Source organism: Chelonus insularis, unplaced genomic scaffold (genome assembly GCF_013357705.1).
Source record: "Chelonus insularis isolate UGA/USDA-ARS -01 unplaced genomic scaffold, ASM1335770v1 contig_3_pilon, whole genome shotgun sequence".
Lineage (NCBI taxonomy): Eukaryota > Metazoa > Arthropoda > Insecta > Hymenoptera > Braconidae > Chelonus > Chelonus insularis.
Window position 1 is genome coordinate 2876686 of NW_023276556.1, and position 27832 is coordinate 2904517.

The window sequence follows — 27832 nt, forward strand, 5'->3', positions numbered from 1 at the left end:
CTCTATTTGTTTCTTTTTTTTATTTCTTCGCGATTTATTCTTCTCAAAAATAATTTCTTTACAATACTCATCATTATGTGTCAATTAGTCACATAAGTTATTTTTCAGTGTCCTTCCATTCTTTGAAATCCTTTATTTCCGGTTTTTTACTCTCCCAAAGTATAAGTCCATTAAGCTCACGTTTGGAGAAATAAAAAACGGTAATGAATTGTCCAGAACGGAAAAACATTACTAAGATTACAAATCACAAATGAAATCACAGACTTTCGTTGGTGGTTTGTCAAAGGAGGGCTGTTGTTTGAAAATAGGACGCCGCACATTTGAATATTAGAACAACATTGTAGGCATTGTTATGTTTGTTTTAAATTTTTTTCCTTATTTGAAGTTTTTGTTGATGGGACTTTAGTAACCAGGGGCGGTATGTCATTACCCCCCTGTCCCAAGGTTCATTCCCATCCATTTTCTTTAATCATGTGGGCTAATTCAATTATAAATTTACCTTCCTTATATTTTTGACTTGACTCAAACGCATGCTCCTGAAAAAATCGAAAATATCCATTAATTTTTTTACTTCATTTCTTTTATATATAATAAATTATGTTCTTTATCTAAAAGTGAGTTTTAAGTTATTTGTTCAATTATGTTAAATACTTAGAATACTTTTATATGTAAAAGAATTTATAAAAAATTGTATTTATAATTCATTTTTTTTTAAATATTAATTTTAAGCCGTTCTCTAAATTTTTTTGTAACACTTAAAAATTTTTAACGATTTTTTTTAATCTACTAAAAAAAATATTTGAATTATGCTGCCTTATCCATTCATTTCATTTTAATCCTATAATTTACTTACATATTTCCAACCAAGAGTCGTTTTACAGCATTCGCAATAAATATCAGCAACGGCATGAAGGCCAGTTAACAGAACTCGCTCTTCGGCCGGCCCGCACCCTACGTTAACCCTAATAAAAAAATAATAATTTAATAATACATTTGTTTGCGTGTGCAATAGCTAAATCTACTGTTGATGTATAGATATCTTACACGGAATTGAAGAGGTAGGCACGACCTTGGCTGCCTTGGAAGGACTGAAACAGAAAGAGAAGGCGGAAATTCGCATATTAGCTAAAATAGCTGAAGGCTATATGTGATTAGCATTGTCTTTAATTAAATATTTAATCAATTACCTTAGAAATGAGTTCGTCATGATTTGCGAGATGAGCACGGCAGTGTATGCACGAGTAAGTGCGATGGCAGGAGGGCAGATAAGCTTGAAAAGTTTTGACCATGTTTAATCAAATTGTAATCAAGTTAACTGTTGTCTCTGAGTGCTCTCTCGATTGAAGATATTAAATTCGCGAATTTTATTATTTGTATTTATATTAAAATGTATTTATTTTAATTGATTAATTCCTTCCAATTTCCTATTGATCCACCATCGATCAATATTGTGGTCAACGAATTTTTCAAGTTTTTCCAACGCGGGGTGGTGGTGCAATTGTGGCCCCGTTCACCGCCGCCTCGTACTCCGATCAGCTGTTAAGCTGGTTCAGGCAGCGCCGGTTCGGGGACACCTATAACAAAAATTTTAATTGGTTTTTAGAATTCATTCTTTGATAAGAGATATAATGTTTTTTTTATCTTAGTCATTTTATTTTTGTACATATCATAAAATAATGGATAATCTTTCAAAGAAATAGAAAATATTTATGTTTTCAAAATTAATAATTTGTACATAATTAATATTTTTATCTCTAATTAGGATACAAAATCATTATTACTAATAGTATTTAATGTACTCAATATTAGATTAGATTATACAATATATTCTGTTGAATAATAATTACGAAGACAATTAACGACAAGAGGTCTATAATAAACAGCTATTATTTAATCATTAATATAATGTCACATTAAATCAATAAACATAACTAATCAAATACCCTGATTAGAAGTAATTACCTATTTGTAAATTTTACTAGAAATAATAAATGCTTATATCCAGTAAATGTCGATCCATAAACATTTATGTACAATTGATGAATATCAATATTTTCGATAATCGAAGACGTTAAAAAATAACGGAGCTAGCTTATACCCAATAATAATTCTAAACAATTAACACTAAGATATTTCATATAAATATCTTTGATAACGAACCAATAGAAGATTATGTATGGTATTCAAGTTTGAAAGTTGGTTTTTTTTTATTCAAATGAAATGGAATGAAAATACAACTCTGAATAAATTATCATAATCACAAGAGGAATAGGAAAATATTTAAACATAAATCAAGACTTTTTTCTCTAATTTAGCAATAAAATTTTTTGTTTTAAAAGCTGTATATTATTCTTCAAGGCTGATAAGTTCAAGTTCGATAGACAAATGATTTAATTAAAGAAAGATAAAGCAAAAATAAAAAGTACGTGATACATTTTATCATTGGATAAATTATTTCAAGATTACTATCGTACGACAAAGATAAAAGTGCGCAGTATTGAATCATTAATGTTTTGTTTATTTAACATTTAAATTATCACATTCAAACACCTGTTCAAACAAAAAAAAACATCGTCTTAAACAAAGAAAATAAATTTTTAATGCAGTAGAAATAAAGATCTAATGATCAAATACAATTTTTTCAAGTTTTTATTTCGAATGTTTTCATTCTTTCGTTTACTAATACTTTATGTTGATTCAGTAATGAAATGTTTATTATTGCTAATAAGAATAAAAAAAAGTATTAATGAAATGTATTTACTTTCTCAATTAATCCAAATCAGTTGATAAATTAGGCACAATTAAATTTAATGAATAAAATGAATGAATATGGATATGTAATTGAAATTCAAAAATTTTTCATTGTCACATTTAATGATAACGTGCAAATTTTAAACAATGCAAATATATTTGATGAATTTTCAAAGATATCTTTGATTTTACTCACTTCAAGTTAATGCTTCTTTGTGAGTTGATGATACAAAATTTTTCGACATTTTATACAATGAAAGTTGAACAAGTAATGATGATGAAAGAATGAAGAGCTCTAGGAAAAAATATGAAGACGTTGAGTTTATACTTTCCTATATATATATATTCTATTTCAATATAACATAAAACGAAATAGTTTTGCTTATCGATAAAAATAACCTTTTTCACCTTTTCCACTTATCTTTTTACGTTGAGTGATGGCTCAAGGCCACCCATTGTACCCCATCGATTTCTGACAAATGTGAAAATAAAAATGAGCCAAGGGTACCTCGTGGTGAATCAATTATCCAATAGTATATGAAACATTTATGCTTCACAATATATGTTTGTTGTTCTGTTTCAAAATTGTTTTTTCTTATTGTTCCAATGATTGCACTTGGAATATTAGCCAACAACTAACCTCCACGAAGACATGAAAAAGTAAAAAAAGAAAATGTATTCTAATTTTGTTTCTTTTTTTTTTTGCATTAAATTCGATCTGGAGTTTATCCAACAGTTTTATCGATTCACAATATTTACTTTCAATATTCTTTTGTTATTTTTTTCATCATTATATAACTTTACAATAACAATTATCTGCGAACAATAAGATGTTACTCATTCTAATTTATTGAACACGTTTATTAGCAAAAATAAGGCTGAAATAAAAATAAAATCAATAATAATCAATGATTGTTTATTACTTATCTCAAAAATAAATAATTATTTATATAACAGAATCAAATAAAGAAAAACAACAATATAAACACTGATATAAAAGGTAAAGATTAATCAAAGTAACTTATCGATTTCTATATCTTACAATCTGAAGTTTTTTCTGAGCATCATTTTCCCAGCGAGAAGTATTACTATATACTACGTTCTGTAGTTAGAAACAAAGGAAATAAGTAAGGAGGCCAATGACATTATATTTTTCAAGAGTTAAAGTTAATAAAATAATTTAATAAAGAGGTGGACGAACTATAAATGAGTTAAAGAGTAAAATTAAAAATCTCATTGATGATATTTAATGATAATGTTTTTTTTTTCAGGTTTTTAATGTCTTAGTAATGAAGTTTCGTAACAACATCAGTGAAGTGAATAACAGTAGGAAATTAATTGACCACCTGAATGTCTAATTTGAATGAATGACGACAGAGAAGAGTAGAAGAAGGTAACAATTTGATACAACCTAGCAACATCCATGATGTATATACGAAGAAGTGGTAAATCGCGCATGTCGATTATCACAGAGTAATTCATATAAGCTGTATTGATCGTACAAGATTTGATCTTGGTTTTATATACTGATAAGGTCGTAGGTCGCGATACAAGCGCCATGTCTTGAAATCAGCTGTGCTTTTGTATACAAAACAAAGGATTATTATTATCACAACTATCTTGCAAATGAATGTTATCATTTCTCATGTTGGTTTACATTGATATCAGACAATAGAATAAGCGTAAAAAAAGAGGACGTGGGGAATTGAGTGAATGAATTTCGGTGGATCTAGGTCGCGAATCTAGAGTAGGACTCAGTTGCTGAGAGGACAAGCATTAATGTCAATTGACAAACGGAGTATGAAAGCGTATGGAAAAGCAGAAGTAGCAGCAGACGTGACAGTTGGAATAGATGAAATGGAGAACTGCAGGTAAAGAATAACAATCAAACCCATGACTGGGGATAATTTATGTGAGAGAAATAGTGATAAAATGAAAAAAGGGACAAAAAAGGGGGGGAGGAAAAAGGGAAGGAAAAGAAAAAAAGTATAGCTTCCAGAGTAAGGAACTCATGGTCTCTCTCTTACTAATGTTTTCTTTCTCACTCACTCATTCTCTTAACTCCGGGGCAGCTGACACAGGTCCCTATCAGCTGAGAGTGTATACAAATCCGTAGCGAGGGAGTGAAAGAGACAGCACAACTATGGCCGGAGAGAAAGACGAGGTCGGAATATGACGACAAGATCTCCCACATCGATTTGTTAAAGTGAGACAAAGAGTCATGCATTATTCGATAAATAATTGGATACATTTAGAAGTAAACTAATGATATTTATACTATTTGTCAAGCTAATATCAAGTAAGAAGCTCTAAAAAATGATTGAATTGCGTAGTAAGCGAGTAAGACGCAAGCAAGACATTTCTTTTTGCGTTTCGACTTGGTGGGAAATTGAACAACAGTCTTGGGGGTATTTTTTATTGAGTGAGTCTAAAAATGGTTTAGATACCTTCAAGAAATGTTATCTAATGGATCAGAAGTCTTAGGAATCAGCAAAATGGCCTGATTTGTCAAGGTATGGTATGTGATGAACTGTATATGACGCGGCGTGTTGTGTCAAAACTAAACAAAGACGCGTGTATTTTCTCGATCAAATTAATGTATTTACGCACCTCCATATGCATCCGTAGTAGTAGCAGTTAGCAGCGTTGATAATCACTGTTGAATAATCCGTTGTCTTCAACGCGAATCACAGCTTCTTGCTCGCATTGGACACGAAAAACAACAACTCGTTTTGATCATCACTACAAGCTGCAGTAGCGCAGTCTCTCTACTTGCCTTCACGTTCAACGACAGCACTCTGGCCAGCGACAGAGTGCCAACCGATGAGGCCGCGCTCGTGTTTTCCTTCTCTCTTCTATTTTCCCACGTCTTGCGATCTCTCTTGCACGCTTGCGGCCAATATGAATACTTCGATTTATTTCGGTTCGCAGGCGGGACGAACTCTCTACTGCGCAAGCGTGCTGCGCTCCGGAAGCTTCCGGACATTGTCATAAGGTGGCGTTAATCACAGCGAGGTTACACACAACTTGGTAAGCCTCGAGCAATTTTTTTCTATAGAACAAAGAAAATCACGAAACTTCGATGATTACTCATTTTTTATAAATTCAAATGTCAATAAATAACTTCCTCATTTATTTTTATAAAAATAAAACATTTCAATTATACTATCACTCCAAGTTACACCAATTTTTAATTTAATTATCAACTTGTTCATTTAACTTTTTGTTTATTATTTAAATGACATCAACTCCTGTTTAAATACTCCATTATGAGTTATTATTATAATTGAAATCATATTATTTTGAAAAAAATGTATAACCAATAATTTTTAATGTTCTATATGTTTTGGAGTAGATTTAAGTTTGGGAAAATTTAAAGCCCTTTGTTCTTTAAGCTCTCAAATAGCCATGCATCAACTTTGTTGCTGTCATTGACGATTCGTGTTAGAACGAATGACGCAAAAGCCGCGCGATAGATTCCTTTATGTAGGGGTTACTTGACATAGCCTACATCGAAACTCGCGCGGCAAGTACGGGATGACCTGTTCCTTTCTTCCTTTCTTGCTGTCGATCTCTCACTCTCTGTTTCTATTTGAGTCGTTCCTGTTACTCCATCTCTAACCGAGAATCCTTTCTCTATAGAATGTATATGTATATCTGTATATATTTACACATATAAATGTCGTGTATATATATATATACAACAATTTCAGAACTACCTGAGAATTGGTAGGAAATTATCTATATAAATCTCCAAGTCGTTCAAAGAAAGTGAATTCAAAATAGTTTGAGGTAGGACAAATAGACCAACGAAAAGCATCTGAATTCCTCCAAAACAGATACATGCATCAAACATCATTCTGCGATGAAAGAAAAAAAAGATCTGTTTGAAAATATTTATCTAAAAAAAAAGATATCATTTCAATTTCAACTCCGCTCCAATTCTTTTGATTTGTATATTTACTTAATATAATCCAGAAAACTGATTGGTCTGCTTATCCTAGATGAGGATTAGGATAAAATGTTCACGTATAATTGTAGTTATTTATTCAATGTGTATATTTTGTTTTCATTTTTCTTTATAAATTTGTATTCTACAAATAAAAATTAAGAATGAAAAATAACATGATGCATTTTTGCGCGTTTCTTTTGTTATCGTTTGCATCAAAAATCAAATAGTTAATAATATATCTTTAAAAGTTTTATATCATTTTGATAAGGCAACTAATTTTTGTTTATTATTATTCATTCACTTTTTTTATCAACGCATATCTTTGTTTTTAGTACTTATTTTCCATTTTACATATATTCTAAAAAATCAAATGATAGATTAAAAGTATATGTAAAACACTAATATATGGTTATTTTATTTTTTTCTTGTTACAAGCCTTATACATAATTAGAATAATATATGTATAATTTGTTTATATATATATATATACTCTTGTAATAAAATCGATTACTTTATGCCTGATTCTTTCTTGATTTTTTTGTTTCTTTCTTTCTAAATATATTTAATAAATATATAACTAGGGTGTAATGTTAGTACAAGAAAAGTGCGTGCAGTGGGTTGCAGCCAAGTGCGCATTGAGGGGTGCATCTTCATTGTCATCACCATCATGATTATCACGATTTTTAGATTCAAAGTCATCGTCTTCGTCAAAGTCACAGTCGTCATAGCCTTCATTCCATTCACTATTTTTATAGTTATTTCACATAGTGACATTCAATTGTATTGCTTTTGCGTCCACTGAGCACACCTGTTGTTGCGCTTGCTGCTGTTGTTGTTGCTGCTGCTGCTGTTGCTGTTGCTGCTGTTGTTGCTGTTGCTGCTGCTGCTGCTGCTGTTGATGTTGAACCTGCTGTTGAACTTGTTGTTGTATTGCTTGCAACTGAATAGTTTTAGTATCAACATTACACGTTTGTTGTGATTGTTGAGATTGTTGTTGCACTTGTTGTTGGGCCTGCTGCTGATTTTGTTGTTGAACTTGCTGTTGGGCCTGCTGCTGTTGCACTTGTTGTTGTTGAGTTGTTTGCACTTGTTGTTGATTTTGTTGTGATTGTTGAACTTGCTGTGCCTGTTGCACTTGTTGCTGCACTTGCTGGGCTTGTTGTTGGTTTTGTTGCTGTTGCGATTGTTGTTGAGGCTGTTGTGATTGTTGTTGAACTTGATTTTGTTGTTGATTTTGTTGCTGAGCTTGAGCAGCAGCTTGAGCAGCTAATCTTTGTTGTTGTCTTAGTATACTTGGAGGTGGATCCATATGCTGACGTTGATGTAACAATAAATGGTTCTTTTGGAAGAAAGCTTTGCCGCATTTATCACAGACATGCGATCTTATATGACAACTGCCATCAGTATGACGCCGTTGATGTTGAGATAGCCCGTGTTTCTGAGCGAATCCACGACCACAATCAGGACACAAGTGAGGTTTGGGTTTCGGTCCAGCTGGGGGTGATGTTTGAGTTGCACATTGCATGTGACTCACTCCAGGATTATTGATTGTTGGTCCATTTATCTGAAAAAAATATTTAAAGTTATTTTTTTCAATTTTCATGATATTGTATAAAATAATATAAATACATACGTGTTGAGTTCCAGTGGTATTTTGTGATAGAAAATGACCTGGTGTTTGTTGAAAAGCTGCTGCCAATCCACACAAATCCGTCACAAGAGTCCTGTCACCACCATGTAACCTCAAATGTAAAGTAAGTGCTTCCTGATTAGAAAAGTCCAAGCCACATTCCCTGAGGGAAGAAAGAGAGGGACGGTGTTTTTTATCTTCCGCCAGTGTTATTTTGGCGGAATTAAAAAAGAATAAAATAATAAAATAAATACCTGCACGTAATGGTCTTGTCATCAATGATAGTGTTGTGCATCTTGGAATGAGTCACCAGATCTACCTTCCTAGCAAAAGCATCACCACATACAGTACAGGCAAATGGAGTTTCTCCAGTATGAAGACGCATGTGAGCCAGCAACGTTCTTTTTTGCAGGAACTCTTTTCCACATACAGTACAAGAGTGTGGAACTCGACCATGAAGACGACCGTGATTGACAAGCTCGAATTTTCTCTGGAAGGTTGCCCCACAATCAGAGCACACAAAAGGATGGAGACTGCCATGGAAGCGCGAATGCATAGTAAGGTGGTCTTTTTGAGAAAAAGATTCACCACATTCAGAACAAACAAATGGTCGTTCTCCTGAATGAAACTTGCTATGTGTAACTAGATGACGTTTTAGCGGGAAAGCTCTACCACACTCTTGACAAACAAACGGCCGTTCTCTCGTGTGTACACGTGTGTGCGTAACCAGATGATGTTTCAGAGTAAAAGATTTTTTACATTCCCGACACTGGTATGGTCTCTCGGCGCTATGGAGCAAGAGGTGAGTATGTAGACAATGTTTGTGCGCAAAACTTTTGCCACAATGGACACAGATGTGAGGTCTTTCTCCTGTATGAACCCTCGCATGAGTAGTAAGATGGTGTTTAAGGAGAAAAGATTTACCACACTCAGAGCATGAATAAGGCCTCTCCTTTGGCACGCGTGCTTGACTTCCCATGTCCTGCTGTTGTTTAATCTTAGTATCTATCTGTGTGGTGTTGACGTGAGTGAGCACGTGGCCAAAGTGTGCTGTTGTATCAGTCTGACTCGTAGATACATTGTTAGCGCTAGCTTGATTCGAAGCAGCCGCAGCTCTTTTCATCAATATTTCATTGCACTCTTCAGCAGTAAGTTGAAGCGGCCCGATTGGTGTCATAAAAGGTTTGCTCATGGCATGTTTATCACCCGTAGTAGTAAAAACTAAAGCATTAGGAAAGAGAGTTGTAGAAGCCGGTGTCGAGTGTGCTGCATCACAGTTGCATCCACCCTTATCGCAGGTAAGCGTGAAAACGTCAGAATGTTTTTTCACTCGTGCATGAGTGACATGCGTTTGATTATGAGCTCCAGTATGGCTATGAGATGTTGGTGTTTGCTGACAGCTCTCATTCATTGTAAACACCGCTCTTCTTCCTGTGCTATTGATGATTTTAGCTGGTTTAACATCAATCTGAATCTTTTGACTGGTACCCTGATCTTGATTATTGTTGACAGCGTAGTTAATGTTTGCTGTCAATTCCCCTTGTGCATTATCCCTGGTTTCTGTACCAGGACCAAATGACCACGCATACCCAAAACCTGTGCCGGCATTGCCAGGGGTTGTGCACATATTGGCTAGGGTAGCGTGATCAGGATCACTTTCACTGGCCACCGTGCTACTTGTTCGCACCTCGCTCTCTGTCAACGCATCGTCCGCGCCGACTCGTTCCACAACGACGAATTGGTCGGCGGGAAATATCTTGAGCGGCTCCAGGTAGATGTACCCGTCACACTCCAGTATCTCGGCTGTGATATTCGTTCGTGGGTATCATATCTGCGTCCCTACACGGGACGCTGCTATCCTTCTACTCGTGACAAGGCGCGTGGTGGTTCAGGGCAAGCCCTGAAGGTGAGCACTATGTCTCACGTCGATTCGCGTTGCCCGCCAGACGGCCACTATAAACTTGCACTCGTGTCCACCTCAAGATCTCGTCTCCGTGATGTTGCGAAGGTAAAACCTTTTATTCACCTGCCAAAGAATATAAATGCAGTCTTATTTGTATATTTGCCGCGCCACCATGCGCGCCAATGGTACACAAAAAAAGGATATATATTCTTCGTTTACCCACGTTATATTTTTCTTGCGTGTATTGGAGACACCACGACCGTGTGAGTGATTCTCCGTTTCGGTATTGCGAGGGCCCCGCGGCGTCTCACGACGGCAACCGACGGAAAAAGACAACCTCCACCTTCTTCTCACGGCACTCCCGCACTATCACTGATACTATGCACTATATCAGGACACTTTACGCGACCAATACTTGTCGCGAGCACTACTCCACGTTCTACCGATGGTCATTAATTTTACGTAAATTGCATATTTTATATCTCCATATAAAATACCCTCATATATCGGCCATTTTATTTGTAAACTACCAAAAAACAATGCTGCCAATTTGGATATCTTTTTGGAGGGAGCAATCTGGCGTGCAGTACGTCATCCAATACTTTCGCGGTGGCACCACTGCCTCACTTTCCTTTCTCTTTCTCTCTCTTTTATTCTCTTTTTCTCTTTTATATTCCTTTAACGCCATCTTTTTATTAATCCCGCTAAATTTGAATTTTTTTACATGCTCTCTCATTTTTTCTTTGTTTCCTTTAATTTTTTCATAACCTCATTGTAAATAAAAACCCGCACGAATAATTACATTACTTTTTTATTTACTTTATAACCAAAAAATTTCACAAGAGCGATGACATTTCCAATAATTCCATTACGATATAATTTTTTTCATAACACAAATACTTATGTTTCTTTATAATTTCCTTCCATAAAAATTAATTAATTGATTTTTTATAAATTTATTTTATTTTTTATCATCGGAACATCAAAATTTGCACAAAAGTAATGGGGACCTCTACAATTATATATAGAACTAAACATAACCTCGATCGGTTAAAAAGGGAGCGACTTATAATCGATTGTTATTTAAATGTATTAAATCGATTAATGCAGGCAAAGATAAATTAAATAAAATTTGTATTTACAAAAAAAACGCAAAATATGCATAAGTGAATTTTATCATTCAAAACTTCACAGTTACTTTTTAAATTTGGTATTAATTTCTCACTTTGACAACTAACCTAAGAATTGTCAATGGAATTAGAACCTCGGAATGTTTCACATCTGATGAACTATAAAAATAAATGATGATGATTCAATGGAAGAAGAAATATACTAATGTATTTCCCGTTATCTAGTTATTTATTCAGAAAAGTTTTAACGCTTTTTACTTTCAGTCGGTTGAAACAATGATAACTTTTTTTTTCTTTACTAGACTAGACTGCAGTGGACCCAGAGGGAGAGAAAAACCTGTGCAGCGAACTGTAAAGGCGATACCGGAGCGTCATGGACATCAAACAGTCTCCAATCTACCCTCCTATACTATGATGGTCCTTGCACTCACACTCTTTTTTAATTCCGTTGGGATGATTTGTATGTATCAATTACGCTGCGGGATAGAAAAGTATATCAAAACTCATCTGCATATTGTACAAGTCTCGATTCTAACTTGTCTTGATACTTTATGAGATTTTAAATTATTCTTTAGAACAAGAATTTGACCATTGTTGTTCTTATATAGGTACTAGTAAATTAATTTCGATTCAGTGGTTAAATATTTTTTTGTTTTTTTCGATAAATATTTGTTATTTATTATACTGGGTTTCAGGTGGAGTAATAAAAATCAGCAGGAGGTAAGGATGATATAGAATATGTGTATAAGAATCGCTGGAGATTGGACTGAGTACCGTAGGAGAAGCGGGACTAAAATTATTGCTGATGAATATAAAGAAAATGTATAAAGTACACTAGTAATCACTTATTTCGTATATCTGATGAGTGATATATATACATGTGAATAAGATTAAAAATTATTCACAATCATTTTAAAGATTTTAATATACTGATATACATCAGATTAGATAATAAAAGACTCAAACAGCGTCTTTCAATAAGATTATGATGGTGATCTTAAGTCATAAAATATTCTTCTCCTATTTTGTTTTCATTCAAGATGAGAAAGTTTTTAGAAAAATAAAAAAGAGGTGAAGATACTCATCAATACTTATTTAGATTTTCGGCTGAAGATTAAAACTTATTAGATAAAATTATCTTTTATTATTTAAATGTACAATTATACATATATAAATTTGAAATTATAAAAATAACTAAATTAAAAGCCTGAGAATCAAATTATTTAATAGTACAATAGACAAGTAAACAAAATTTGAATGCATCATTACTATTAAATATCTTTTATACTGAACATTAATATTGTCTGAATTTTTAAATGTAGAAATGTAGTGAATGCAAAGCAAACTATTCAGAAAAGTTGCAGAGCTACGAGTCAATCCATTGTAATAACGAACAGCGAGAGATAACATTGAATACGTCAGCTAAACCACCTGTTCTTCATCGCTTTATTCTTGAGTCCTATAATATCCTTCTTTTTTTTCTTATTTTTTTTTATACTCTTTTCCCTAACACTATGTTTTGCTTTTTAGATTTCTAAATTTTAAAAGCTACTACTTTATCAATAATTAAACAATTCTTCATTAAAATTAGGCGTTCTATTATCGACAAATGTGTCAGAGAGCCAATTCTCCCGAGATTCATTAAAAATGTACCTTTGCTTTGATGTAAATTCGACTCTTGTTTGACGTTGCTTTAGGGAATTTATGAGATGCTTATCGAATAATTCATGCTTCAAAGTTTTTCCTGGGTCCCTCGAAACACAATAAAAATCGCAAAATAAAACGCATTTTGATTTTTCATGTCCTACTCTTTTATTCTTTCTTTTTTTTTATCGATTATAACTGGTACAACATGAGTATAAAAGCATCCCTGAACATCAGGACCAATAGAAGAGGGGTGTCATGCATGGCTCGTCGCATCTTTCAATGTGATGTTCATATCCGAAATGCAAGCATGTTACAATCTTCATGGTCAATAAAATCCTCAACCAAAATTAGGATCGAATTGCAGGACATTTTTAAGCTTAACGACTGTGTTTGGAGAGCACATTCAAGGGACCAAAATCAAACATGACACAATTGGGTAATTTTCGTTCTATTGAGAAGCGTATAAAATTCCCAAAATTCAAGAGAACTTTGTATTTAATTAAATAACCATGAATGTGTAACGAATTTCTTCAGTTCAATTATTTCTTTTTGTACTTATTATTAGTATTCTTCTGATCATTATTTTGCTTGTTTTATTGAATCATGATAAAGATTAAATATACTTTTATCAAAAATTCATTTCTATTTCATCCAGAATATAGGAAAATAGTGACATGGAAGAGCTAATTTTTCTCTAACTGATTATTTCTAATGAATTAACTTCATTTTCGTTTATAATATTTTGTGAACATGTTTATTATGATTTGAAAATCTTGAATGATTATTTTATTAAGATGTTATGAAAATCAAAATAACCAAGTGAAAATGGTTATAAATCAGTTAGCTAAATCACGATGATAAAAATTATGCAACTCTAGAATGTGCCTCGTGTTCATTGACTTAGACTGTTTCTGGCATAGAAAAGATCGTGGGCCGATTGGCAAAGTTCCAAGGTCGGTTTTCGCGCTTAGTAAAAGCCGCTAAAACTAGAGATAAACTTTTATACTTGGTCCGTGCATCACAGTATAAAAGCCAAACCTCATACTCGCTTTTCTCTCATTCCCTGAGTGTAATTGATTACTTCCCATGAGCTTCACTCGACTCTTGAATTTTTACCTCGTCTTTTCACGGTTCTCCGGCGTTGCTCCAGTAATAGTCAAAGCTCCAATGAAAGATGTATAAGCGAGGAATGGAAAAAGACACTAAAGACATAAAGCAAAAACGGAAGAAAAAAAAAGAAATTCAACCAACTTTTGCCAGTGCTATTCCTTTCATCCATACTTTTGCCGAAGAATTTGTGAGTCGCAAAAATTAATAGTTAGGTAGGAAGAATAGATGTGGTGAAAATGGCGTGCGGTCTATTGTATTCTCCAGTTATATGACTCTGGAGTTACATGGAAAGAGTGTAAGTTTAAGAGGGATGGAAATATAAAGTCATAAGTGAGTAAGAAAAAAACTCAAGTTCTCCAGAGAGGTACTCAATTGTTCACCCCTCAAGAGATCTCTTCCAGATGGGGCCAACTTTACTATGACACCCTCTTCAAATTTATGTGCTATCCTCTGACTAAGTCGTCTATTTCATCTGTTCCATATACATACACATTCCTACAAATCTATACGTGATGATGACAGTGGTGATGATGATTAGAAAAATTCTATTCTATTGTTTACATTTCTATGCTTTCCCGTTATATACCCAAATTTATTTGACCATAAAATATTTTCATTCCCTCTTTCTGTCAATAGAAATTATGTATTGCAATCAATGGGGCACCACTACAGCCCTTCAAGAGGTCTTGAGAAGCTGGACAAATTATATCTTTTTGGTTTCTTTTGTTTGATGAGAAATTTTTCGTTTGCTTTTTAAGCAAACCATGATTTTTATTTATCCTAGATTCTACTAAAACTGTGATGTAATATCCGTTAAAAAGTATCAATAAGAATGGAGATAAATTTTCCTTATTTTAGTTTGAAGAGCATGAAGAATTGATTGATCATGGATCATGTTATAACAGCAGCTTCGCAGAACTAATTTCTCATACTTTTTCAATTATTCCTAAAAATGGCCAATCAATAATTTTTCAGCTATAAATATTTTTTAGTTAAAAAAATTAGAAAATAGAAATAATTAAAGTTCATTGATCAATAACTCCAAACATAAAAGAAAATTCAACTCTAATTGAATAAATAATGAATGTAATTGACATAATTCATAAAAATAATTATCAACATCAAATAAATAAAAAGACAAAGATGAAAATAAATAACTGACACTAAATTAATCAATAAATATAATTTTTTAATTATTTTAAATCTTTGTATTAGATGTAATTCATTTTATTCTTCTTTAGGTCGTTGAACATTGAACTTATTATTGGCTGATGTCCCGGACAACCTCATCTGTAAACGTCGAAGTTTCTAGGCCTTCGTCGACATCTATGTCATTTGAAAATATTTAAGTAGCGTACATACGTACGTATCCATATATATTCACGAATGTATATAGGAAACAGATGGTGACCCAGAAACTTTGCTTTGACTGATAGAAAAAAATTTAAGCTCTTTTATTTTATTTTTTATCGCTTCTTTAAACGTCTCCGGTGGTTGGAGATGAACTTTGCATTCAAGAAAAAAAACTTGGATGTTCTGACTCATGCGACAATCGCACCGGAATCTTTCTGTATGTTACAAGGTAAAAGGGACTCGGTGGTCTCACAGGATTCACTCATGGAATGTATCATGCGTCTGAGACTCTGGAGACCGGCTTGAAACGAGCTATAAAAATTAATTAGGCGCGCAGGGTTTAGTCTTTTAGATTTTTTTCCAACGTTTAACGCTTTCCAGCCCCTGTCATCAAAGTATTCTCTTATTTTGATTGATTTCCTTTTTTCAAAGGTCTAGAAATTTAGGTAAAGTAACTAACATCGTCGCATTATGCTGAGTCAGTTCATTTTTTTAGAATATTTATAATTTTTTTCTTTTTTTTTTGTTCAATAAATAAACATTTGTTGATTTTATATTAAGTGTAAATGATATTCAATAAAAATATTATTTTAGGGAAAGAATATAGGAAGAGAAAAAAAAATATATAAAATGAAGGAGCATGTCATGATGTTTTATTATCTTGAATGCATAATTCAATAATTAATCAATTAATGAATAATTTTAATTACTAGAAATTCTGAAAACATATCTTAAATTAATAATCGATTCTTTGATTAAATAATTAGGAATATGCTTGAAGATTCATTATTAATTAATTAATTTTCCAAAAAATTTGATATTTTCTTAATAATTATTTTGTATTAATAATATTCATTGGGTTAATAAAACAAACTTATAACTAGAATTAAAAAAAAAGTGTTTGTCAGCTGCCTTGATCCTACTTCTCTAAAGCTGTGGTGCAGTTGAAAATTGTGGACACGAAGCTAGACCGATATATTTCGGGCACTGATGGCCTTTGGAATTTGCCGAGGGATAACCTCAGTCGCGACCCCACAAATTTCGCGGTACTCGAAACACGCCAATTGCACCGATTAACTCAGTAGTCTCACTCATATTTATTAAATCATTACGTTTTTCAGGAATTACTGTTGTCATCTCCTTTTTAATATTATTCGACTCATTAATCTAAACAATTAATCATTCATTCTTTGTTCAAGATATTCCATTTTATTTATTTCGTTCATTTGCTCACTTGCTTTTAAATCTTTCATAAAGACAAAATCGTTGCAAGAGAATTGAAGTTACTTTTAATTTTTCCTTTTTTTTTTCATAATTTCTCTTGTCATTCAGCACTTTGCGCGATAATTGTCGGTGCACTGCAACATAATTGCGTAATTCTCGTGACGATGAAGCAAGTGGTGAACCCAGGAGGGAACGAATGAATTCATGAACAAGTCGGGGAGCATAGTTAACCAAGTACTCTCTTAGTCTATTCTTATATTCACTCTTGTTCTCCACAATCTTCAGACACTACCAACTCTATTCTAACATCTTTAACTCATGAACTGTACTACACAGAAAATGAGAGAAAAAGATTTATTTTATTTTTAGTCGAAAGTTATATTTATTCGACATTTTCGTTGAGCACTTAAAGATTATTATCATTATGAAAAGTTTTTAATTGGATTGATAATTTTTAATTAGCAAAAAATTAACATATTCTACTTGAGTTTTAAACTTCACTCGTGATCATCATTAAAATGGTTAATATTTTTGTTGAACCTAATATGTTCTATACCAAAATGTACTTTTCACTATACAATAGATATTTTATTTATAATAAAAATATTATAAATAACCAAAATATTAAACATTTTTCTTTATCTGGAATAAAATCAATCAATGATTCATCATTTTTTTCTTGATTATAATTATTTTTTCTTTCATTAATTATAAGAATAATCAAAATTATTGTCATTTTGTTAATTAATTTTGATTCTTCTAAAGAATTATTTGCAAAAAAGCAATAATTTCTTCATCAACTCTATGATTTAATACAAAAGAAATATTTTATTAGGAAAAAATATTGATGATACATTTTCATGAAACTGATATCTCTAACACACAAACGAATGAATTAGAAACGATAACTCATCCCACATTGAGATGAATGAAGGCACAGTTGTGTGAAATAAGAACTTCCGAATCAATGATTCACTTAGCTGAAAGTAATCTATCTCAGTATATTTAATTTATTAGCATTTGATATCATTAATTGCCAAAAAAAGTATCGAGTAAATAACGTCAGGATTATATTTAATAGATATATTTATCTAATCAGAATCAATATATGTAAATTTGGTACGTTTGACAATACCGTAAGAAACTCTCATAACTGACAGGCTCAATTTAATCATCATTAAATTCAGATAAATCGTATAATAATAATTATAAATATATACTATACTTTTTTCTATTATTTTTTATTGAAATTAATTATCAGATCAATTAGGATATATTGACTAGCAATATTTTCTCATTTTTTCCCATTGTCTTATTCATACGAATAGCAAAAAGTGAAAACACAACTAAATTTTTTCTTTAAATAATACAAAAAAATGATTTAATACAATTGAAAAATTTAATCCAAGTTAAAATACCGGAAATACATTTCATTCAAAATTTTATCCATTTCCAACGAATGTAATAATTGCAGAAAGAAAAAAAAAAATTATTTCTAGCATCTTATCAATATTAATTGACCTTACAGTCAACTATTTTTAAAATTCACTGAAAGCAACTGATAATAAAAAATAAAGACAAAAAAGAATTATCAACCTTAAGTGACGTAGAGCTACAATAAACAAGTGACAGTAAATTTGATTATCACTGTAATTCAATAGCATATTATCCAATTTGTAAATGCAAATAATTTGATAAAATTATCAATCACAAGTTATATTAATACTTTTATTTACAACATTCATTGACTCGTAGTGCTAATATATACCATACAGTTTTAGAGGTTGATAATGCTAATGGTTGGTTCCATAGCAGATTCTACATATGGTCATTTAGTAATTTTTGATGAGTTACATGTAGTAGCTGAAGGGAATAATTTCTACCTACGCAAAATGTTGAATATCTGACGTTATCTGATTGTGTATACATCACACATGTGATATTTCACATCGTCGTAGGGGAGAAAATAGAAAGAGAAAGCGTAGAGAACTCGTTGGACCCTATATAGAACGATTGGTCTTTTCTAGCAATAAATCTCAGCAGAATCTCTTGAGATTTCAAGTGACAGATCATAGACGACTGTGACGTATGATCTACTGTGACCAGGGAAAATAAAAATATAAACAAACGTTAGAATGAAAACGTCAAGTTTCTGAAATTTGTTAAAATGTCATGTAGGAGGTCACAAGGACACTATTGCCTTAAGACAGAAATAAGAATGTTGGATGGAAAACGAAAAAATTCTGATACTTATCATTTTGTGATGATGGTAAGATTTTTTATATACGAATGATGAAAAACAGTAATAGGTAATCGAATAAAAAATATTTCCTACGTTAGCCTAAAGATAAAAACTGATTTTTAGCAACTGCTTCATTTTTTTTTGACATTTGGTTATTTTAATCGTTTTTCTATCGTTAATTTTCAAGACTTGCATTTATTCAATGCATTATTATTGTTTGTATGTTACATAAAAATTTATTATAAAAAGAATTATGTCAATATTACAAACATTTATTATTGCAATGTATAAATTTTTATCAATATTTTGTAAAATTTTAAAAGTAACAATTAAAAAAATTATGAGTTAAAATTTAATCAAACCGAGTAAAAGAATTCTATTCACTGTAAAAAATATTTATCTCAAAATTGCCAAGCTAGAGTGACATTCGCATTGATGTACATGGATAAAAATCAGGAGATGTTCGGGAAAAGGAAGAGGAATGACGCGAGAAAGAGAAAAGAAGGGGAATTAGATCCGGGGTGAGAATGGAGAATTGGATTTGGCAGACGTGGCTGGTGAGAGATCCATTGAAGTGGGGAGAACGGGCCGACGAATGTTCCTCGGGGTCCAGGAGGGTGGTGGTAGGTGAACTGGACAGCTACCAGGACGTCGAGTATTTAAGGGAAGCTCTACGCTGTCGCCCGTCAGTTTACTTCTCACTTTAGTCGTGCCGCGAGCAACTTAATCGTTGTGTTACATCGTACTACTTCAACTCGGTCGTCCACGTGTCTCCTCTAATAGTACTCGAATGTGAAATAAATCACTCGATAAATGATCATCACCACAAGCAAGTCGATAAGAAAGTCGACACTTTAATTGGCACAAATATGTATGACATGATTTCTCTTCTTGTTGCTTCTTCAGTTGATTGATTCCTTTATAAATTCAACAAGTTTGTGAATTAGTGCTGGATTGATGATCCTAATCATAACATATCCCCTTAAGATATTTATCAATGGACTTCATTCTATCCAAGTGATCATTTTAACATCAAGTGATTAATTGAAAGCCACAACAAAATCATGTGTCGGAATATCAATCATCATCATACTTATTTGTAAAATGTTGTGGACGTTGAAAAATACTAATCGTACGGTGTTATTTAGAAGCCAAACAAAACAATCAACCAAACATTACAATCATAACAATCAGTGTCTAATGCCCCTGGCAATATTATCGCTACTGTTGCTCCACCTTGGAGCTTTTTGTCAAGGCACTATTGGCTTAATTGTCAATTCCACTGAGTCCTACGGCAACTTTATGGTGACTCGAATTTTACCAGACGGCGAGATACAAAGGATTATCAGGTGGCGGGGAATTTGTGCTAAGGAAACAATAGTTGACTGGGGGTATGCAAATTATTTTTTTTCCCTCATCTTTTTAGCGCATCCTTTTTTGTAACAATGACATCGTTCATACTTTAAAGGCTTTCATTATCTTTGGTTAATTATCATCATTATTACATAATTAGAGTAATTTTTTCAAATAGTTACCCCTTTGTTTTTATATTGTAAAAGCAAATTAAAGTTGAATGAATGGAAATGTATGCAAATAAAACAATGAGATAAATATTTTTTGAATGAATGACCACTAGTTGAGGATTAATCCTTCAAAGTGGCAAGTTAAGTAAGCAAGGATTAGAAATCCGTTAGTGTTTTCACAACCCTTATTCATCTGTTGAACTCTCACGGGGATGCAGAGAAATCCTGTGACCACGAGAATTCAACAATTCTGATCTAAACTTTAGAATCCCAAAAATCTACTATTTTTTCGTTATCAACGTATTGTTCCTTTGATTCTTTTTCGTCTTCTTCTTCTTCGTCTTCTTTTGATGAAAATATCTCTAGAGACTTGCACATCTGTGCAGAGACGCCATCAATCACAAATTAACCGAGTCACATTAAATCTAGTGTAAATTATTATCTCGTAACTTTGACCCTCCATCAGAGGCATATTCCGAGTGGAGGGGGTTTGCTAAAGAGAGAAAAATAAAAAAAGGAGAAAGCAAAAAGAAAAGTTCGCTCGGTTGTGCTGCTGATAATGTCTTTTCTGCGACTGACAATATAGAGGGGAAATCAATGATATCCTTATTATTTTCTCTTCGTTATTTTCAGAGACACGAGTGTGGCATTGAGAGAGGTCGAAATACGCGGTAAGAAGCTGCAGTTGATTTACGAGGGAGATAGTTTAACAGACTGCGTAGATGAAAGATCGATCGACCAAGACATTTGTCGTTATCATGATCAAATCTGGTCCATTGATATTAAGGAGAAGTTTCAAGTTTTTGATGATCATGATGTAACTACTCTACCATCGGAAATCTGGTGGCTTCAATCAACTGGAGAACTTGGTAGGAAATGTCATCGTGTCAAGTCTCAAACAAGAAATCAAGTTTTGAGACAACGTCTAGCACACAGGTATGATAATTAGTGCTTTAATTAAAATGTATTTTTTATCTTTTTTCTTTCATCATTACTTTTGGAGACAGTTGATAGCTTTTATACAGTTATTTATTATTTTTCATTTTTCAATAACACTGTAATAAAAATTTGGAAAAATTATAGCTCTAAAGTAATTGAATTTTTCAAAAATTGCCATGATTTCCAATTAATTATTCAAGCACAATAAATTACTTAGTTATTAAGTAGATTGAACAAAACAATCATTTCAATGATGATCAATTTTATGACTAAAAATTACAATAAAAAATATTATAATTGAAATAATAAAATACTTATAAGGATAAAAAATTATAGATAATTATATTGTTCATGATTTCTTCACTTTCCAATAAATTATTATTACAACATGTAAAAAAGCTATCATCATTGTGAATGATGAAGATCATATTACCAATGATCGTAATTACAATGAAGCTTATTTTCATTTTTTCCATAACTCTATTAATCATTATTTATTAAATACATTTTTTTTAATACTTAGACGAGTAGAACGAGGTCTCCAAAATATGTTCATTGCCCCAGGAACCAAGTGGTGTGGTCCACATCAAATAGCATCATCCTACAAACAGCTTGGAGCTTTGGACAGTCTTGATAGATGCTGTCGAAGACATGATCATTGCTGCCGATCAATTCCACCTTTTTCTGAACGATACAACTTCTGGAATTACATGCCTTTCACTCTTAGTCATTGTGGATGTGATCAAAGGTAATTTCAAACAATAAAACTTCTTTGTCTTTTGTTTTTAATTTTCTAACACATTATCCCCATTGACATTAATTTGAGAAACAAGTACGATAATTAACAGGCTGTATGAGAACGTGACGAATACTTTAAAGAGCAAACGAAGAGGAAGACGTAGAAGACGTACTAGACGAGAACTTTTGCTTATACCTGGAACTCAATGGTGTGGTAGAGGAAATCGTGCCACAAAATATACTAATCTTGGTGGCTTCGGTAAAGCTGATGCCTGCTGTCGAAGACATGACACCGCGTGTCCTTTTTATATTCCTGCTTTTGAGACCCGTTATGGCCTCTTCAATTGGGGCATATCCACGCTCATGCATTGCACTTGCGACGAGCGGTAAGCTGGACGCAAACGACGACGCATGATTACGTATTCTTGCAACAAACGTCTTATGGATTATGTCATTAGGGATGAGAAACCTGAACAATGCAACGTGGCCTGGACTTTGTAGCATTGTAAATAGAATTTGTCTTAGATGTTTGATCGTATTGTGCACTTGTATAAAAAATAGCAGGCATGAATAGATAGATTATAGTTTTTTATTTATCATTAGATTAGAAAATATAGAAAACATACGTGTTATTTATTTATTTATTTTAAATTATTTAATTAATATCATCTTTTATTGGAGTGAAAAATAATAATTGTTGTTTTTTGTTATTGTTTACAGCTTTAGAACCTGTTTAAAAATGGCAGGTACATCAGCTGCAAATTTTATCGGAAGGATTTTTTTTAATGTCGTTCAAACAAAATGTTTTGTCTTGAAGCCCCAAAAAGTTTGCACCAAGTCTACATGGTGGGGGAAATGTGAGAAACATGAGTATAAAAAACAGGCTCATCTTCGAAACAATATTGCTTATTAATTATATATAATTTGATTGTGAAATATTTATCAACAAGTTTCAATAATAATTAATGAAAGACATGGTATTACTTTCGTTCAGAGAATTCCAATAAAAAAAGAATTTAAAAAGTCAATTCTGAGATTTTTAAAAGTAATTTTAATGAAAAAATGGTCAAGTTTACTTACAAGATAATGTAATGATTGCAGTTATTTATCTCTAATCATAGAGAAACTTTACTTTGAATAACTGCAAAATGGGAACAAACTATCAGATGAAATTGGTTATTCCTAAAAATAAACAGAATGTACGATACTTTCAAATGCCCACTAGTTTGCATTTCTAACATATTTAAATCGAACGAAAATGGCAACTAATTTATACCTTGTTTCAAGTAAACTTGTAGACATATTTATCGTGAATACTTTTTCGAGTTTTAATTGTCTTAAAAACTGACAATTTATATTTGTGTTTACGTCAAGAATTTTTTTTATCATTACTATTATCATAAGATCATCTAATATATTTATTTAAATAAACATAAATATTTTTTTAACAAAGATTTTTAAAATGAAAAAATTGATTTTTTCACTGTATCAAATTGCTCACGTTATTTGGAAGATTAATATATACTAGTAGAAAGGACTCAGGGATGTTGTACATCTTTGTCGCACAAATGAAAGAGCAATTCGCAATTCAATATTGAATGACAATACAATACCAATCTATAATACTCATTAAATTAATTATTCATAAATATTTGGTATTCTTAAAACTGAGCTGTATAAGAACAATTATAATGTTCTTCATAGACATATCGTTTTTTTTTTAACAAATCTTATAATAGGATTAAGATATAATTAAAAGAAGTCAATATAAATAGAATAGAGAATATTTTGTAGCAAGTCATGATGAAGCAAAGCAGTCTTTTAGAAAATGTAAATAAGAAACGAAAATAAATTCAGTCATTTTTTGCATCTTTCATGCAGTAAAGCTTCAAATGATTAGTTATGAAATAATTTTGTCGATTAATTTAAATAATTATAATGATATAATTATTTAACTGAACAAAGCTTTGCTGATTTTTACACATATTTGTAAAATAATTATTGTTATACTAACGAATGAACAATAAAGATGAATCAAATAGACTAACGATTAAACGAAACATAGAAATAAAATATTGTCATAATACTCAAGTTAGATATATTAAGTAAATAGAATGTAACATATTTTTTATCAAGCTATAAAGAGAGAAGAATATTGAGAGTATAAATATATGTATAAATAAGAAATAGTAAACAAATTATTTGCATTCCTGCTGATATAGAAAATAAAATGACTAGATTTAAAATCAATTTCTTGTAATAAAATCTCAAAAATCTATTTATTATGACATTGAATAATAATACTAATAATAGGGATTAAACGAAAAGTTGAGGAATACGTTTAATATATAATTAACTTTATATGTACCACATTTAATTGTATGTGGTATTTATTTGTGTATCATTAAAAATTAAAAATAATTTAAGATAATAAACAAATTGTCTACGTTACCAAAGCAACTATTTGATGATGAATACTCTTCGAAAAGATTGTGTTGTTGCAATCCTATTTATTTTCCAACTTTTGGTTATTCGCAATTCAAAATTTTCTTTAAAGTTCAGATTAAATTAACTTGAATATTTACTAATGCCTTTGAAATAAAATTTTACTTATACGAACGAATAATGTTTTCAATAAAATAGCAATAAACTGTTGTTCACATGCATCATTTGCAATGGAGTTTACGGACTATTTTTGAATCACAACAAGTTATAAACCGACTGTTTATCAACTTCAACTGTGAATTAAAAATTTTTTAGGTAATTTATAACGTCTATTTATATAATTTTTTATGAATATTTTTGATTATTGAATCACAATTTAATAAAAATATCTGCAACACATTCAAGCGTCAGTTTCTGACAACATTATCTTAACAACTAGCGCGTGGATAAAGGACATAACAAACTACGCCCTCTTCAATGAACCGCCTAAATTCAATTTTTTTATAACAATTGAAGTTACTAATGTTACTACTAATAAGTGTAAAAATCAATTATTATATATAAGAAACATTTGATTTTTAATAATACATTAATATTATATATAAGAATATTAATACTATGAAAAAGCAATAGAAAACTGTAGCGCTTATTTACAAGCGGAAAATATTCAGAAATAATAAATGAAGCAATGCAAAACTTAAATATATTATAACATTTCAATATCCTATCGGTCGAATAAATTTGGAATTTTACTCCATATTTCATATGGAATACGAATTTTTGTTGAATCTTCAAACTCTATATCTGAGATAATTTTTATCTTATTCTTCAACGTATTTGACGTTTCAGACGTTTCTGTAAATAAAAAATTGTTTTCAGTTACATGAAATAATAAAAATAATAGTATCTTCTGAATATTTTGTTTATTATAACTAATTTGTTCATCATAAAAATAAAAATTACCCTTCCTTTCCGAAATAATTGAATTAGTTTCATGTCGTCTCATAGTTGTGTTGGGGTTATTGATAACATGTGCAAAATCATCAGATAAATTTTGTGGCCCAGATGTTTCATTTGGTATGGAAGAGTTTTCACGAATTTCCTTTTCATCTTGTTTGATATCTTCTATTGATAATACTTCTGATTTTGATTCTACAATAAAAAAAACTCATATTAAATTTGATAATCGATTAAAAGAGAGATCAAATTTTTCTACAAATTCAACATAAAAATTGAATAATATTTTAAAGTCAATTTCTGTACAATACCTTTTTTAATACTATTTTTATAGTACTCATTTTTCTCCATTTTCAACGATCGTTTTTTGTTTTTTTTCTTCGATATTTTTCTATTTTTTACTACAATCATTAAATATGAAATCTTGAATTAGTTTTCAAAAAACCTTTCAGAAACTATAGAAGTCAATTCGATAGTTGTACCTGTTGCTTCAATTGGCAATGTATATTCTTCCTCTTTAATGTGTGGAGTTGGAGAGTCCAATAACAATCCTTCCTTGCGCATCTTTTTCCATTCCCCATACGTTTGAAAACTTTTTCTTTTTAGAGAAACTAGCTTCTGCTGGGAGGTTAAAAATCTTTTCAATATGTCACTCCCCACATCTAAAATGATGAGTTTCTATTAAATGTCAAAGTATACATAATAACTACATAATAATTTTTCTACAGTAATTTAACAACTACTCCTACTATAAACGGCCATCCATCCAAGTGGGTAGTACCTTGGAAAAAATTGTTTTTTGTGCCTGAAACTAGTTGATTCATCTGTTGATTCTAAAATCGATGCAATGTCATTCTTTAGCACCTTCAAATAAATGTCTACTTTTTTCATATTTTACAAAATTTGTCGAGACTCTGCATTGATATTCAGCTAATTATATTTTTATAGTTATAGAAAATAGAAAAAAAATATTTAATAATATTCTTACGTACTTCTCGCATTATTAATTTCTTTCCGAATATGTTTTATTTCTGAAATAATGAGAAATGAATTCAGTTACATTCAATAGAATATGTTTAAAATTATTTTAATTTCAATACCCTTCTTTTTAACTGAGTGTTCTGGTCTCTTCGTAACGAAATCTTTAATATCATTTCGTTCTTCTTCTGATGCTGTACTGAGACAACTAAAAGACTCAACTAAATTGTCATCGTCGTCTGTTGCAGGAGATTCAAGAACTGTATCGTTTTTGCTATCTATTTTGTTGCTAATATCTTCATAATCTAAAAAAACATGAGATTTATAGAGAATAATAAATCTAATTTAGAAATTAATGATTGAAAATAAATTCTCATCTTTTACTAAAATAATAGTTATTTTTTTGTTACCACCTATCAGTTTATTATCCTGCATGCATTCATCAATTATTATTTCAGGTATTGTATTTTTCAAACTTTCCTCTTTTTCAGATGAAGATGGCAGATGATCTACTTCAAGTCTTGATGGTATAGTGTAAAATTTTTGAATTGGCGAAAAACTGATTTTTTTTTGTTTATTTGGTCTAAATGAACTTTTAGAACTTTGAGAACTACTAGTTGTTTTTCTGAGAAAAGTACTTGAATAAACATTATCAGTACTACTGAAACTTTCAGTTTTTCTTTTTTTTGGCCTATAATTTAAATAAATTCATTATAAAATAATCATATCATTATAGATAAAAATTATAAATATAATTTTACAAAAAATTTTCGTAAATAAATTATACTTTGAAGCTGAAATAAGCCGTTTTTTTCTTTTTATTTTGTCATTAACTGATAATTTTAATGGAGATGCAAAATTCTGAATAGGCTCTTTTATTATTTTCTTTGGGTGAGGAGTACTTGAAATAGTATCAAAACCTCGAAAGCTTTCATCACTGCTCATTGTTGTCTAAAATAAAAAAAAAATTCAAAAATTGAATATATATTATAGTATTCTTATGAAGTTAACCAATTTTTCTGATAATAATTAATTTTTAATTGATAAAATAGTTAAATTTGTGTTATTTCAATTTAAAAAAAATATTCTTACTATTATTTATTGCTGGTGATACGGAAATTAGTCTGTTTAACAGAACAAAAGAAAATTTATTTACAAAAATTCAGCACATTAAGAGAGTTTTCCTCTTAGACTTATGCATTGCTACTTTTGATCTAACTAATTAATTTCTTTCTTACTCCTTAATCCCTTGTTTTGATTTTAAAAATCTTTCTAGTTGATTGTTTGTGTTTATTTTCATTCTTTCTAAT

At 31.2% G+C, this 27832-nt stretch overlaps 4 protein-coding genes across 9 annotated transcripts; 1 reads left to right on the forward strand and 3 right to left on the reverse strand.

Annotated features, from left to right (window-relative positions):
- Positions 1-201: 201 nt before the first annotated feature.
- On the reverse strand, positions 202-5613 carry Ypel (Yippee-like). Of its 2 annotated transcripts, XM_035086331.1 has the most exons (6): positions 5362-5613; positions 2948-3386; positions 1188-1574; positions 1045-1088; positions 854-962; positions 202-536 (listed from the first exon to the last, which is right to left on the reverse strand). In XM_035086331.1, exons 3-6 carry the CDS (start codon positions 1287-1289, stop codon positions 447-449), a joined length of 345 nt encoding a protein of 114 aa, XP_034942222.1. In that variant the 5' UTR covers positions 1290-1574; positions 2948-3386; positions 5362-5613; the 3' UTR covers positions 202-446. The 2 variants fall into 2 exon arrangements, with proteins under 2 accessions (XP_034942222.1, XP_034942221.1); XM_035086330.1 differs by lacking the exon at positions 2948-3386.
- A 1190-nt stretch (positions 5614-6803) lies between these two features.
- Positions 6804-9886, reverse strand: LOC118068695 (zinc finger protein 2-like). 2 transcript variants are annotated; one of them, XM_035086316.1, is made up of 3 exons: positions 8588-9886; positions 8337-8445; positions 6804-8267 (listed from the first exon to the last, which is right to left on the reverse strand). In XM_035086316.1, the coding sequence occupies exons 1-3, from the start codon at positions 9742-9744 to the stop codon at positions 7464-7466; spliced, it is 2070 nt and encodes a 689-aa protein (XP_034942207.1). In that variant the 5' UTR covers positions 9745-9886; the 3' UTR covers positions 6804-7463. The 2 variants fall into 2 exon arrangements, with proteins under 2 accessions (XP_034942207.1, XP_034942206.1); XM_035086315.1 differs by having other exon boundaries at positions 8337-8496.
- A 9758-nt stretch (positions 9887-19644) lies between these two features.
- LOC118068698 (uncharacterized) lies at positions 19645-24889 on the forward strand. Its single transcript, XM_035086325.1, has 5 exons — positions 19645-20333; positions 21099-21401; positions 21928-22152; positions 22253-22528; positions 22863-24889. The coding sequence occupies exons 1-5, from the start codon at positions 20047-20049 to the stop codon at positions 23053-23055; spliced, it is 1284 nt and encodes a 427-aa protein (XP_034942216.1). The 5' UTR covers positions 19645-20046; the 3' UTR covers positions 23056-24889.
- A 36-nt stretch (positions 24890-24925) lies between these two features.
- On the reverse strand, positions 24926-27755 carry LOC118068697 (uncharacterized). Of its 4 annotated transcripts, none has more exons than XM_035086322.1 (10): positions 27615-27755; positions 27310-27473; positions 26936-27213; positions 26645-26827; positions 26537-26575; positions 26288-26377; positions 26027-26206; positions 25856-25945; positions 25551-25739; positions 24926-25442 (listed from the first exon to the last, which is right to left on the reverse strand). In XM_035086322.1, exons 2-10 carry the CDS (start codon positions 27465-27467, stop codon positions 25312-25314), a joined length of 1338 nt encoding a protein of 445 aa, XP_034942213.1. In that variant the 5' UTR covers positions 27468-27473; positions 27615-27755; the 3' UTR covers positions 24926-25311. The 4 variants fall into 4 exon arrangements, with proteins under 4 accessions (XP_034942213.1, XP_034942214.1, XP_034942212.1 ...); XM_035086323.1 differs by having other exon boundaries at positions 26294-26377; positions 26933-27213; XM_035086321.1 differs by having other exon boundaries at positions 26933-27213.
- Between the last annotated feature and the right edge of the window lie 77 nt (positions 27756-27832).

Excerpts from the sequence above, each read along its gene's own strand:
- Ypel (XM_035086330.1), bottom strand. The coding sequence starts at position 1,289 with ATGGTCAAAACTTTTCAAGCTTATCTGCCCTCCTGCCATCGCACTTAC. Across the intron at positions 1,089-1,187 it reads ATGACGAACTCATTTCTAAG|TCCTTCCAAGGCAGCCAAGG; the intron begins GTAATTGATTAA and ends TTTCTGTTTCAG. Across the intron at positions 537-853 it reads CGACTCTTGGTTGGAAATAT|GAGCATGCGTTTGAGTCAAG; the intron begins GTAAGTAAATTA and ends CGATTTTTTCAG.
- LOC118068695 (XM_035086315.1), bottom strand. The coding sequence starts at position 9,744 with ATGAATGAGAGCTGTCAGCAAACACCAACATCTCATAGCCATACTGGA. Across the intron at positions 8,497-8,587 it reads GACAAGACCATTACGTGCAG|GGAATGTGGCTTGGACTTTT; the intron begins GTATTTATTTTA and ends TTCTTCCCTCAG. Across the intron at positions 8,268-8,336 it reads ATACCACTGGAACTCAACAC|ATAAATGGACCAACAATCAA; the intron begins GTATGTATTTAT and ends TATTTTTTTCAG.
- LOC118068698 (XM_035086325.1), top strand. The coding sequence starts at position 20,047 with ATGTTGTGGACGTTGAAAAATACTAATCGTACGGTGTTATTTAGAAGC. Across the intron at positions 20,334-21,098 it reads GAAACAATAGTTGACTGGGG|AGACACGAGTGTGGCATTGA; the intron begins GTATGCAAATTA and ends CGTTATTTTCAG. Across the intron at positions 21,402-21,927 it reads AGACAACGTCTAGCACACAG|ACGAGTAGAACGAGGTCTCC; the intron begins GTATGATAATTA and ends TTTAATACTTAG.
- LOC118068697 (XM_035086321.1), bottom strand. The coding sequence starts at position 27,467 with ATGAGCAGTGATGAAAGCTTTCGAGGTTTTGATACTATTTCAAGTACT. Across the intron at positions 26,828-26,932 it reads GGATAATAAACTGATAGGTG|ATTATGAAGATATTAGCAAC; the intron begins GTAACAAAAAAA and ends ATGTTTTTTTAG. Across the intron at positions 26,576-26,644 it reads ACACTCAGTTAAAAAGAAGG|AAATAAAACATATTCGGAAA; the intron begins GTATTGAAATTA and ends TCATTATTTCAG.